General features: G+C 39.9%; 1 protein-coding gene across 1 annotated transcript; it reads right to left on the bottom strand.

Annotated features, from left to right (window-relative positions):
• Nucleotides 1–1,317: 1,317 nt before the first annotated feature.
• On the bottom strand, nucleotides 1,318–13,379 carry LOC145485827 (BTB/POZ domain-containing protein KCTD3-like). Its single transcript, XM_081464469.1, has 18 exons — nucleotides 13,239–13,379; nucleotides 12,501–12,554; nucleotides 11,257–11,302; nucleotides 10,670–10,743; nucleotides 10,147–10,205; nucleotides 9,230–9,310; nucleotides 8,621–8,785; nucleotides 8,001–8,085; nucleotides 7,505–7,635; nucleotides 7,248–7,316; nucleotides 6,866–6,981; nucleotides 6,356–6,443; nucleotides 5,709–5,825; nucleotides 4,495–4,821; nucleotides 3,880–3,976; nucleotides 3,417–3,549; nucleotides 3,251–3,308; nucleotides 1,318–2,813 (listed from the first exon to the last, which is right to left on the bottom strand). The coding sequence occupies exons 1-18, from the start codon at nucleotides 13,280–13,282 to the stop codon at nucleotides 2,569–2,571; spliced, it is 1,989 nt and encodes a 662-aa protein (XP_081320595.1). The 5' UTR covers nucleotides 13,283–13,379; the 3' UTR covers nucleotides 1,318–2,568.
• Nucleotides 13,380–13,825: the final 446 nt, after the last annotated feature.

The raw sequence follows: 13,825 nt of genomic DNA, 5'->3' as shown, positions 1-13,825 counted from the left end.
TTTATAAGACTGCTTCAAGACATGTAAGCTACAACAGCGTCATATTATTCCTATATCGAACGTAGTAAATGGAAAACGCCGAAGCAGAAGACGAAACTTGCATGGCCTGTTGTTTTGCTTCTCGCTAGAAAATCTAAAGGAGAAAGCAGACAATTCTTCGAATGGTTAATTGAATCCGAGACCTCTCTCGCGATTCAATGCAGATGACTCTCTTTCGCAGAGGCTCTCAAAGCGCGCTTGAAAGTGAATATCGGGGTGTGTTCCTTTGCGGATCAGGATTTATGATTTCTCCGTGATCATTCGGATGATGGTGCATCAAAAGAACCCATGAATCCTTGTCCATACTAGATACTACGATTGTCAGTTGAGTAAGGCACGACGGAAGTTTGGTGACGAAGTTTTGGACTTAAAATTTCGGTGTCAGTCACGGGCAACTTACATTGTTTCCATTGATATCAACAGCCGTGCGTCGCCTGTGGCGTCGCGTACAATTTCGCGCGCTTTGCTGTTAATGACATCAAAGCCGACAAATTGCCACTGGAAACGGAACCAGTTACCCGTGACAACAACGCGATTTTTACGTTAAAACCCGATGACCAAACTTTCGTCGCGCCTTACTCAACTTATAATCGTAGTACATGGGTTTCCCTTGATGCACCAGGATTAGATTCATCATGGGCTAAAATCTTGATCGGGACCTTCCCAAAAGAAAGCAGCCTTTCGTCTCAGCGGACGAAAGGGAACAGATGTGTCGCCGAGCTCCTTCTGGTCCGATTTTGAATTCTCCTTCACCGCGAAGAGCCCACTCCCAAGCTAGAGCAGGTTTTCACTCAGGAGTGTGAATGGGTAACTGGCAACCTGAAAAAATATTTCCAATGAAAAAGATCATGGTCGCTTCATGCTACAAGCACTGAACCCTGTGAAATTTGTAAGAGACGCGGGGACCAAATGGTCAGCACTGAGTTGTGTTCTCGGGGAAGACACATAACTCCAACAGTTCCTGCTTCCATAAAGTATGTTAACGGTAACGGCGAATTTAAATTTGGGGAACCCTGCGACGGACTTGGGTTCGAGGGTTTAGGGAGAAAGGGACCAGGGAGGGTGCCTTAATGCAATAGAAACTGGAATGAACTCCACCGGTAAGGGCTTCTTTGCCTGATGCAAACTCTGCGAATGAGCTTACAGGCTGTCTTGATTTCTTGGATTAGTCGGGACTTTTGTCCTTGCAAGGTCGTTGTGCATCACTTTATTTGTTTGGGACCTAGCAGGAAGCCCTCAACGATTTTACACTGCCGGCTCTGCATCACTTCAACTGTCTTGAAGATAACAAAAAATTCATCCAAAATCTTTATTTCCACTTCTTAAATAAATTTACAAGTTCTCAACGGGAAACAAACCATTAAAATTGTGTACATTTAAGTAACAGAGAATGTATCTCACAAACGCACTTATTTTCGAGATCATTTCAAGGTCATTTCCCAATTTCATTTAAGATCATTTCCCAATGACTCTGAGAATTAAAGGAACTCGGTCACGGTATTTTGAGTTATTTTGGCCACGAACAAAATTACCTTTAAACTTAAGGAAACCTGAAAATAGTAGTTTACAAAGATAGAAAAACACCGAAGAGATATTAATAAACCATAAAGGAACAAGGATGGTTAAGGATGGAAAAGATTAACACGGATTACAAACAACAAGCTTGAAATAATTCAGGCTTAACTTTTCAACCGTGACGTAGCTCCTTTAAGTTCCATGTTGACTGACTTCAAGAGCTTCCGATTCCTCTCATCCAATCAAAAAACAGCGTAAACAAACACCAGAACTACAATAGCTGTTAGGTGACATGACGCGATAGGGGCACGTTTGTTGCTTAGAAACTTAAAATGCGAAAATCGCGGGCTCATATCATGACACCTCGCAGTAGTTTTCATGCAGTAGAAACCTTCAATGTAATTGTATAATTCTCCAATTCGGGCTGGACCTTCGTTGTATTGCTTTTCAAAGCCATCATCAAGAAACGAAAATTTGGCCCCGCGAATTGTAATTTTGCTTCGACGTTGATAAGAAATTTCAAATAATATCTCACCCATGTTAACGTTTCGTGGTAATTTCATTTTGAAAAATAACTAGGAGCCTGGTTCAGCTGTGAGAGTGACAAGAGGAAAGCATTTTTCAATCGTCCAAACCAGGGTCAAGTTCACGCGGAATCACACGAGACTAGGAATATTTCGCTTTTGCAACTTTGTACAGTTTTTCTCAACATTTTTGGCGTATCTCTCGAGTCCTAATGACAGCAAACACCGATATCAAACTCAAACATTGTGCACGACTCTCCTTCTGATAATACAATCAATTCAATAATGAAAACGAGTGCGTTTTCCCAATTTTATAGATTTCACAAATCATCGAGAAATTGAAACATACGAGAACTGAACTTTTCCACTAGCCTGTGCGTTTCACTGTCTAATCCAACGTGGTTAGGTTTAAATATTTAAAGCCGGCTACGGCTATAAATTCACTGTATTTCCCGCCTGTTCTCTATTGTATGCTCCTATATTTTAGACTCTAACACTGCGAGATGAGAATGCCATATTTGGACTTTCCTCCGCTGGCACCAGCCTCTTCGCGGTCATCTTCGCCCAAGCTAGGGCATGAGTACGAGAGTTTGAGGCGCGAGCCCGTGAGATTTGTGTGCAGCAGTGACGTGGCTGGCGACATGGAGGGCGTCGTGCAGCGTGACGCACTGAGGTCACATTGTTCGAGTGTCCGTAACAGTTCTCCTTGTGTGACATTACCAATATCGTCACGCTCTGTGAAAAAAAAAAAGAGTAACAAAAGGCGTTACATAAGGAACATAAAGCGACAACGACAATATTCCGTGCGCTTGGTGATCCAGTGTACACTTTCGAGAATAAATGCTGGAAAGTATAACAGAATATGAATTTTTTTGTCTTACAGTTTATGACGTCGCTGTTATGTAAAGCATTTTTTTAACCTTCGACCCATCAGAATTTTCTGCCTTAACGATTTGGGCTGGGATTTTGCGTCTCCTAACCAAAGCGGTTCAAAAAGTCTTGGCAAATGGGCTTTGGTCAGATCATCACAACACAAAAACTGGAAACGCGAATGACTCTTCGTTGTAAGAGTCAACAGTCTAAGACTAACAACTCTCCTTTACAATACAGATTGAATTTGTACCGCAGACAGGTATCATTTTAGTAATTTATCGAAGCAGAATCTCTCTAACCTGTGTTTTCGCCAGGCAGCTTGGAGGCAATCTCTAGTGCTGTTGTCAGGTCCCACATCTAGACACCACACACACAAAAATAAATATATCAATTTACTTTCAGCGAAGAGCCTACTATAGGCGAAGACACCAGTTGCTTTGGAAAGATAAGATTCTGTGTTCTTACTTGAATACATCCGTTTGAATGGCCTGTTATCAGGAATCGCCGGGGTCTGGAACCCATTCTGCTCGAGGCGTCACATTCGTGCACGCAATATGAAGTGATATTACTGCCGTCCACTGAGCGAATTGTGCAGATCCTGATAAAAATAATACCAACGTTCTAAACAGACGCGAATGCATTCAGTCAAGAGAAATGAACTCTTGATTCCACCCAAGAGATTTTTAGACTCAGCTAGGCTGAATGGTTTAGGATGCCGGACTAATAAATCCATCTTTTATCTCTTTAACTTCTCAGCTTTGCGACGTCAATTAACCTCCTGGGTTGAGTTCCTGAAGCTTCTCATTATCTCAAGCTGTGACCATAAATTGATTCAAAAACTTACCATGCAGCAACCGCTAAAACAAGCTTCGTTACTGCGATCAGCATTGCATTATAGCGTTAGGTAAAATTAACGCGTAGTTATTACCTTTTCCCTGTGGAAGAGAACCGCACGATCACGTGATCAGTGTCCGGTACAAGCTTCTGAATGAACACTTGTTGATCGTCACGCTCGCCGAATGGACCTGGGACCGACAATAGATAAGTATGTCAGTTGGGCGTGTCAACACAACAGAATGGAGCAGTGGTTTCCAGTAACACGACGTACTCTGATTGCATCAGCTGATATAACAGCTTTCTGATTGAATGTTCGAGACAGGCAAAAATGCTTCTTTTCGGCACAAGAAAATTTATTCGCTCGTCACATCAGCAGCTTATTTAAGTTAATTTAAGTAACGATAAGGAACAATACACATAAATGGCTCTTATTAAATGGCTAGCTCCGTGAGCGGGCAAGATGAACCAAATCTTGCGCTGTGATTGGTCACCCGAGCGGCCAAGATGGCGCTATCTTGCCCTCTCGGATCTACCCTCTGTGTCTCGCAAGAAAAATTTCCCCGAAAACCGTATAATAAACCTTTATTGACAAAGCTTGTTCGGTCAAGATGGCTGGATACCGGCCTCGTTCTCGACTACATCACAATCAGAAAAAGAACTTGGCCAATATCCAGCCATATTGACCTCACGCTTACATGTTACTCACCGATGACGCTGCCAGCTGATGAGCTAGGATGTGCGTCCTGTGCCTCAAGAGAAACAACATTAAAAGACGCCAGGGGCGTGGAACCAGGCTGCGTGGAGATCATGCCGCGAAAGCGTGTCACGTTCCACGTGCGCACGTGATTGTATTCTGAGCAAATGGAGACGAGATTCTTTTCGCTAAGCATGACCTTCACGACGGGATTTCGATGAACCATGAATGTTTGGAAGAGTTGAGGTCCATGACCTACTGTCTCTGGATGTTGAACAATCACTCGCACTGTTCCTGAGCTTGTACCATACGCTATCTCAATCCAATTGCCACTTAAACCTGACAAGAAAAACAAAACAGTGCAAATAAGCTTATTATGTCAGTAAAAAAAAATGCGTTCACCAAGAATCAGAATCCTAGATGGAAACGTAAAGGCATCCGAAGTTTTCTGTGTTGGAGTTGTTCTCAAATTACCCCTTGAACTGTAATTGTGCTTACTTTGTTTGAAGTTAATTTTCTCTTTTTAATTTTCTCTTCTAGTTCTGCGGTGACGGGGAAATCCCTTTGCAGATTTTATTTAACTCTTACACTACTTCCCCTGGAAACAAAGGAAATAGCAGAAACAGCATGCAGGCTTTTAAACTCTCAATGACTGGTTCTAAAAACTCGACATTCAGCGTGCAGTATAAACCAATCTCAGCAACGATGCTGTATTCTTTTCCCGTGCTTACCAGTGGTTACTAAATGTTTTCCGCGTTCGCTAACGGCAACAAGTTTCCCGCGCTTTCTTTGGCTACACAATTTGGTAGAGGTTGACGAATTATACTCCTAAGTATAAGTATTATGTTCCTTGTATCACATTTGAAAGTGGCTACCCTCCAAACTAAGCTCGATTGCGGATATAACGCCGTTACAGTGTACTTAGCTTGGGAAAGACCCAGGGTGAAATCTCATATTTAAAGGACGGGGGTGCTCGTCCTACCTTTTAGGGGTTAAGAAATCGGCTTTGGTGCCTTTTAGGGTATTGAGCCGAAAAAAATGCGACAAGAGATAATGTGTTGTTTTAGAATTGGTACCTCTCGGGAGCGAAAAAATTTCAAACCACGCCCACAAAGCAGGATCTTGGTACCTCTTACAATGTAGGGGTTCGTTTCAAAATTTCCGACAAGCACCCCTGCCCTTTTTATATGGTAGTTCCCCCCCTGGCGAAAAGATTATTCACGTACACGTCTTAGGTGTCAAGTACACGCTGAGTGCCGTCACCATGTCCTCATTGGGATCTTTATAAAGTTCAGTCACCAGAAGATCATTATCCTTCATTCTCAGTGGAAACTTCTGCATATCTACGAAACAAGAAATTATCTGTGTGATGCCACAAAGAACCAAGTAAATTTCGATTTCTGACAAGCATATCCAGGCGGAATAAAGTTGTAGATGTCCACTTTTGATTTTCAACGGCTTTTAGAGGCGTAATGGGAGTATGGACGTAAGAAAGATTGAATCAACCGTTCAAAACACCTAACTTATAAAGTGCTTCAATTCACAAAGGTGTATAAATAGGTAGTGGGGATGCTGGGGGGAGGAAGGCATAGGGAAAGGGGATGACATGGGATGGACTAGCATTCCCCCCTGGTCGGAGCAGGGCGGGGGGGTAACAATACTTACAACTTGTATCATGCTACAGAGATGAGAGCTCGGAAATTGAGTACAGATTTCTTCAGTTTTAAAGATGGAAGAGAAATTAAAAAGCAAAGGGGAGCACACTAGAAGTATCACGACAATAAAGTGGTGAAATGCTGATGAGCTGGGTAGTTATCAAAAGTACACTACCTCAATAAATGGCCTATAAAGCCCAACAATCTTGCATACATACCAATGTAATAAATAGAACCATTTGTACATCCAAGAAGAAGGAAAGAACCTGCAGTGTCATAGCTGGAGATAGGCATTACATCCTGGATCTGAACAAAGAAAGAAGAGTTAATAATCTACAATTTACTCCTTGAAATACCTATAGCAAGTAGGCAGGGCACAGCTGGGCAAGTACTTGCCTTCCAGCCTTGTTGAGCCAGGTGGATACCTGGAAGTGCCCTGGAGTCCACCATTCTAAATGGTCAGAACCAAGACTAACGGCCTCAGGCCAGGTCTGACAGGAAAGTTCACGATTCACTGACTTTCCTTCAAACCTGATTGGCTGACAAATGCCAAAATACCTGCCCAGAGGTCAATACTCATAGTGTTGACTAAAACGACTGCAGGCCCTGAAGACAAGCATGCCTTCCCTTGGTGCCAAAAAACCCAAAACAATAACAACAGTTGGGAGCAGACTGCCAGAAGTTCAGTGGGCTGATACTGACAAGCTGCCACTCTACACACACTGTACCTGCCAATGCTGAGTCATGGAATTCCACACACCAATCTTGCCTGTGTGGCTTGTAGCCACAAGCTGGCTTCCAATGAAAAACAGAGCATCTACAGGAACAGTTAAATCAAATGTTCCTGCAGCCAGATCAAAGGAAACAACAAAATCATAATTCAGTATTGAAAAACAAATTCTCAAATAATAAGTGAAAAGTGATGAGGTGATGGCAGTGAGCCAAGGAATTAACTTTGGCAGATGTGCCCTTCATTTTGTAGTTGAAACATTATTTTGTTGGACCCTTTCAAGCAATCAAGCTGCACTTGCTATGGGCCCTGAATAAAGAACACTTGATTTCTAAAAAAAGGAATTACAAGGCAACACCACGTGATCAGCTAAAACATACCAATTTCAAATTTCACAACACCTTGAATATGGTCTGTTGTAGTGAAGCTCCATAAACGAATTTTACCCACTGAAAGAGAAAAGAATGATGATTTCCTATTAACACCTGAATTACAGAGTGACTTAGATTTACATCTACAGTACATCTTAGCAGGACTTATTTTAATTTTAACTGCAAGTACTACAAGTATGTTGTTATGTTTATGTCATTATGTCATTACGTCATTACGTCGCTAGTGTGAACTAGGTTTAACTCACCAGATGAAACTGCCAGCATTTTATCCCCAAGAGAACTGGACGTCACTTTGGCATTGAGTGCCATTTTTTCTACACAGTGCACCAGATAAGGAGTGGAAAAAATCAGCTCCCAACCAACAGAATCCTTAGATCTGCAGACAAAGAGTTATAAATAAATAATAAATTAATTAATGTTTAGAGAGGAAGCCACATCAGCTTCAGCTAGTTTTCATGCAGGTCCTCCATCCTGATTGAGTTGGAATTTGGAAATGTTGGTATTTCAGGAGGGAGGAAAACTGGAGTACCCGGGAAAAAACCCTGGAACAAGGTGAAAACCAACAACTAATTCAACAGGCATACAGTGTGGCACCAGGCCAGAATCAAACCCGGGCTACATTGGTGGGAGGCAAGCACTCTCACCACTGCCCCAGCTCTGCTATCCAACAAACAGTAGCAACATCAGCAAAAATCAGTGCTAAGATGCAGAACATTTGCAGCAGGAATTCTTCACTCTCACCTGTAGCAGAACACACAATGTGCAAAAGCCACTGCTACAAAGCTGTGATGACCGATCACCATCAACACTCTTCTAGGATCTACATCTGTGGAAGAAAACAACATTTGCAGATAATTGACATCACAGTACCCTAGTGGGTGCTAATGATAAGCACAATGGATTCCAGTTGATTAATCCAGACAAAGTGAGTAGAAGCGTGTTAATGGAAGCGTAACATGAAAACAAACTAATAATGGATGCAAACCATGACTCAAGATCCACACAGGCTATGAGAGTAGCCTGAGGTTAAAGGCATTGTTTACTTGGGAAAGACAGTTTTATTAGACTCGAGCTAGTTGTGTACTGGCACATATGCCAGGTTGTCTGAACATTGCCCCATGACCAAACAGAATGGTTCGTAGCCACTTCATGCTTCAAACTTGAGATAAGTATATGCTATATATACAAAGTCATGAAGCATAAATAGCAAACTTAATACGTAGCCCATGCAGCCAGAATATAATAAGACGAACAGAAAGGTGACAAGAATTACATAATAAAAATGCACTGGACACTCCTGGTTCAACACACATGAAAAATTAATTTACTATATTTTTGTCTGGCTTCATTTAAGTACTCACCCACAGCTACAACCTCATCATCATCAGGCACTTCTCTGATGCCAAAATCTCGGTAAGAAGGGGCATTAGTTTCATACCGTGATGCACTTATTACAGTTGATGCAGAGCTTCTTCTCGTGAGAGCAGATGACGAAGAGTGTCTTGACATGGAAGGAAGTGGAAACTCTGAAAGAAAATCAGTCATTTGGATAAAAAAATTACTTCAACTCATCATAAACCCTTTATATCTCCCCTTCTAACTCATTGTGGAGCTGACCTGTTATATTGTCCTCTCCCTCTTAAGTCCCCCCCCCCCTTGTCAAACACCCTCTCCCCACCAAACACATATAACCAACTGTTGCTTATCAGTTACACCCCTCCAGAAATCAAGATTTCCAAGGTTGTTAATAAGGTTTTTATTGGCCTTATCTCAAATGAGTATTTTTTCAGTATATATAAACTTAAAATTTTAGAAAACGTTTTGAGAATGTGATACATTTCCCTCTGAAATCTGTTTTGTTCAGTCTACACTATTTAATAAATCACCAGCTACTTCTTCATTAAGGTCCTCAAAAAGACCCTAGGAAATTATCAGAGTAGTTTCTCATGGGTTTCTTTAACATTCATTACCTGGAGGGTTAAGATATCCATGGAACAGCACATCACCACATTTGGAATGAGAGACTTCTTCACACAAAGCTAGCCGCTTAGCTACAAAGACAAAGCAAATCAACACATGTAAATAATTATGTAATTCTGTCAATACAGTAGAATCCTGATTTTTTTGAACCTCCAAGGGAAATGAAAATTGGTTTGAAAAAAAGCATAGTTCAAGAAATTGGGGATAAAATTACAGCGTTTGACTGAGGAGGGGAAAAGACTTTTGATTCAAGTTATCAGGAGGTTCGAAAAACTGTGGGTTTGACAAATAAGAATTCCACGGTAATAATAATTGCAGGTGTGATTGGCTACTCTTAGAGAGGCTATCTTTCCCGGGGCTGCCTGATGTATCCAGGAAGAAAAGTGTCATGCAGTAAAATTGCATCAATGCCATTTAATAAACCTTTGTTAGCCAGGCGTGTTTGGTCAAGATGACTGGATATTGGCCTTCATCTATTTTGTGTTTATGAACCCTGAGTGCATCTCAGTCCATAAGCATCTAAAAATTTCTTGGTTCAAGGCTCAAAAAAAGTGCCCTCCAGTCATCCAGGACAAGTAGATTTTCCTGCAGGGCAAGTCAGTTTTCATTCACACTTGCCCAATGGCCAAGGGCCCAGAAACCTCATCTGTCAACTAAGACTTGCCCAGGGCAAGCAAAATCTGAGAGTTACTTGTCCAAAGGGCAAGATGGATTTCAAGTTTTTTCCTAGCCCTGGTTAATAATATCCAGCTACCTCATTTCATGGAACTTGGCATACGCATTTATGTACATGTATCTGCTAGCAGGTTTTATTGAAAACCATATTGTTATCCCAAAAATTTATTAATAGTGATTACGTTATCAACTAAACAAGTGCACCACCAAAATTTTACATTTAGTTTCATACCAAGAGGGGTGATTCCATAATACTCAGCTTCATGTTTGATAATCCTTAAGTCCAACCCTCTACAACATAAAATACATTTTTATAAGAGATGACATTCTAACTTTCTTTTAATGGGAACACACAAAATTTTATATGTAGATTATAGTTATCAATCAGTCATACCGCAATTATAAAATGGATGCATGATATGGTACACATGTACAACAAACAGCTGCAGTTTCAGTTCTTTCACAGTCTTATATATTAGATAAATGTTTACATATCATGCTGGTGTAGGAGGAAAGCACACTGATGTTGTCATCTAGAAAGAGTGACTTGCAACTCTTCAAAATCATTTATTAGTTTTTATTACCAAGAAACACACATAAAAAAATTAACACTAACTTTGTTGTTGTTGTTTTTTTTTCAATCATTCATAAATAGCACGCTTCTGACTTATACACCTGACCAAGCAATTTTATTTAAATAATATGCATAAATGCATTTTAACTATTAAATAACAATTTCACACATGGAGCCCTACCTTGCATCAAGTTCTTTGGTTCTAAGAAAATTCAATATGGGAACAAAAGCTTCAGGATCTCTGTCAATAAATATCTATTTCAAAACAAAACAATAAAAATATCAAGTGATTGTGAATGTCTATAATACTCAACTAATAAACTACGTTAACAAAAATTACGTGAAAAAGTGAAACCAGCAAATTAAATTACAGTGGAAGTCCTAACTGCTAACACTTTACACGTACATGTACTTTTTTTTGGGGGGGGGGGGGGGAGGGGGTGGGGCACTGACCATGCACCAAACCACAGACTTGACTCTTATCAAGCTATTCTACATGTACAACAGCCACATTTTTAAAACAGCCAGTTTATTCTGTCTCAATGTAGCCTTTGAAGACAAGCTCAGCTTAAATATCAAGCCTCTTCCAAAATGACATAAAGAGATTGATGGATAGAGAAACAAATCCAAATCTATCATTGATCAAGACTAAAGAAACATATTCTATAAGACCCACAGATTTCTGATATCACTTTATGAAAAAACATATATTTTTTATCCTTGATAACAACCTACTTCAATGATATTACAGTGTCATGGTTTTCTTACCGCTCCTGTCTCATCTCTTAGAGACGAAATTCTTCCACTTAGTAAACTGGGAGAAAGAATTTAAACAATAATTGTATAGTCATATGGAACTAATGACAGACAGCTTGTAAACAAGACTACAATGTATTCTCAACTACATGATTACGTATAACGATACATGTTTATCAATGCCAATGCCCTATCATTTTTTAAAGTGCTCAAAATATAAACAATCACAAAGTATAAAGCACCAGCTGAATGTTCAAGGAGCTGCACATATTTTTCTTGGTCAAATTAAGTTCATTATGTATCCTAGTATGATATTCGTACAGCACTTAGCCAAGTGAGTAAAGTCTGTTATTAAACAGCATTTAAACAAAACCATAGTTTACTTTCGTTCATCTGATGTGGTCCAAGGAATAAATGATTTTAAGTAAAAGATCCAAGTATAGCCAAAGACCTCAAATAAATTCTGTATCTAGGTTAGTTGATAACAAGTTGTAATAGTGTTTCAACCCATATACATGTACTGGGGCAGTTGCAGAATTTTAGGGAAGGAGGTTTGAGATACAGGCCAGCAAAGGTGGTCCCCTTTAGAGGGGTCTGCAGAGTATCCTCCCCTGGAAATTTTAAAATTGAGGTCCTTGGACATTCTGAGGCTAGGTTGGCATGTTATGATGTCTTTTTTTTTTAATTTAGGGGGTTTGACCAAACCACCTGAACCCCCCTGGATGTGCCCCAGATACATGTATAGTTCTTGTTTCAACAGAGGTAATGTCTGTGCCATGCCAAAGGATCTGAGAGTCCAGACTCTTGGAGTTGTCGATTCCTGTGGCATGAAGTCATTATCACTCCCTCTAATTATCACTACTCCCTCTGGATGGGATTCAGTCCATTATAGGTTATCCCCTGTATTTCTTACATTACAGGTTGTCCTCTTGGGTTCAAGAGAGGTTAGTACTGCAAGAGTAAAGCATTTGACCCAAGAACACAACATAGTAACAGTATGACCTTTGACCAGGTCTTAGACCCAAATCATTGTGGAAGACCTTTTGACTTTTCAAAGTATGGTTGTCCAATATATATTCTTAATTTGCGTTGAGAAATTGCTTTAACTTCGATGGTATCTCACAATATAATTATTACATCCTATCTTTGAAAACACCATGTTGCTGTTGAACATTTAAGAACACAAGATTTGCAGTCATGGCATTATTCTATATTTCCCTCACTGCCAAAAAAAATCACAACCATGCCTACTGTACCTTGAAAAAAATGAGTCTGGAATCCATGTTAAAGTCTGCTTGGAAGTTGAAAACCTGCAGATGTTCAACAAGCCAAAATAAAAATGAAGGCCACGAAAAATTATTACAAATTTTAGATATGTCCACCATTCTGACAATTTACACTGAAAACTGTACAACTGATCAACCTTTTAAAAATATGGTAAATTTTGAGCTGAAAGACTGCGTAGCACCAAGTGCTTGTAACAGCTAGATCACTACATCCACTTTGTTTTGGAATTAACAATTTGTACTGTAGAAGCTGTCAGCAGTATGCTGCAGCCGTATTAATAGTAAGTCCAAAGTGTGTGCCAGAAATCTAAGATAATAGAGGTAGGACTCAAAATTTTATCCTAACAATAAATTATTCGTTCCCAGTTAAACTTTAAAGTTATCAAACGTAAATCAAGCTTACACATGCATGCATGTAGTTTATTCCAATTTCAATGCATCTTGGAAAGCTACTACAGAAACAGTTTTCGATTGAAAGGAATTAATCTTGAACTTCTCTGAAAGCAAGTCACGATTTCTTTTCATGTGAATAAGAGCAGCGTTACTATCTCAGTGTAAACAAAAGTTAAATTTAATTTTACTTTGACTGTGTAGCAGCACCAAGCAAAAGACACTTTCTACCAGATTTTACCGCCTTACGGACTTTTAAAATTACTAATTCCTCCACAGAAAAGGCCCCCAAAAGACGATTATGCGAATGGCACTTACTTTCGTCCACCAACATTCAGAGTTATGATTTCTCCGAAGCTCATTTCCCATCTAATGTTTTTTTGAGGATCTGCAGCAATTGTCAAAATTTCGCCATGATTTCACCTGTCTACATTATTTTCAAGATGGCGTCTTGCTACATGTAATAGAACGAGCATTTTCATTGGTCAGTTTCTGGCCCTCGCTATCATGACCACAAAATGACGTAATGTCTTTTTCCTGGCAGTCCGTATAAAGGCAAGATTCCCACTCCTTTCTTCCAGTCTTTCCAAGTCTTTCAGTGGTTCGTTCACTGATTCGTTCATTAGTTCTGGTATTTCTCTTCAGTTCAGACAATATGGTCCTTTTTCTTGATAATGTATGTTGTTTTTGACCTCAGGCCCTAGTCAATTGTTAAAAATAGCACATTTCTAATGATGTACTATGTCGGAAGAATTTACTGATCTGAGCGCTTAATCGTGCTTTGTCACGATTCTTGCGTGATGCAAGACCCGAGACCATTTCCGCTCCACCCATGTGAATTGCCGATGACAAGCCAAGCGCACTTTTTGTTTTGTTTTATTTTATTTTATTTCATTTTATTTATT

Source organism: Orbicella franksi, chromosome 4 (genome assembly GCF_964199315.1).
Source record: "Orbicella franksi chromosome 4, jaOrbFran1.1, whole genome shotgun sequence".
Taxonomy (NCBI): Eukaryota; Metazoa; Cnidaria; class Anthozoa; order Scleractinia; family Merulinidae; genus Orbicella; species Orbicella franksi.
This window is presented reverse-complemented; position numbering and strand designations above follow the sequence as displayed.

What these genes read in the sequence shown, in the direction of transcription:
- LOC145485827 (XM_081464469.1), bottom strand. Translation starts at nt 13,282, where the DNA reads ATGAGCTTCGGAGAAATCATAACTCTGAATGTTGGTGGACGAAA. An exon ending in CTGAATGTTGGTGGACGAAA is followed by an intron (nt 12,555 to 13,238) that starts GTAAGTGCCATT and finishes GAACATCTGCAG; the next exon opens with GTTTTCAACTTCCAAGCAGA. An exon ending in TTATGGAATCACCCCTCTTG is followed by an intron (nt 9,311 to 10,146) that starts GTATGAAACTAA and finishes TTGTCTTTGTAG; the next exon opens with CTAAGCGGCTAGCTTTGTGT.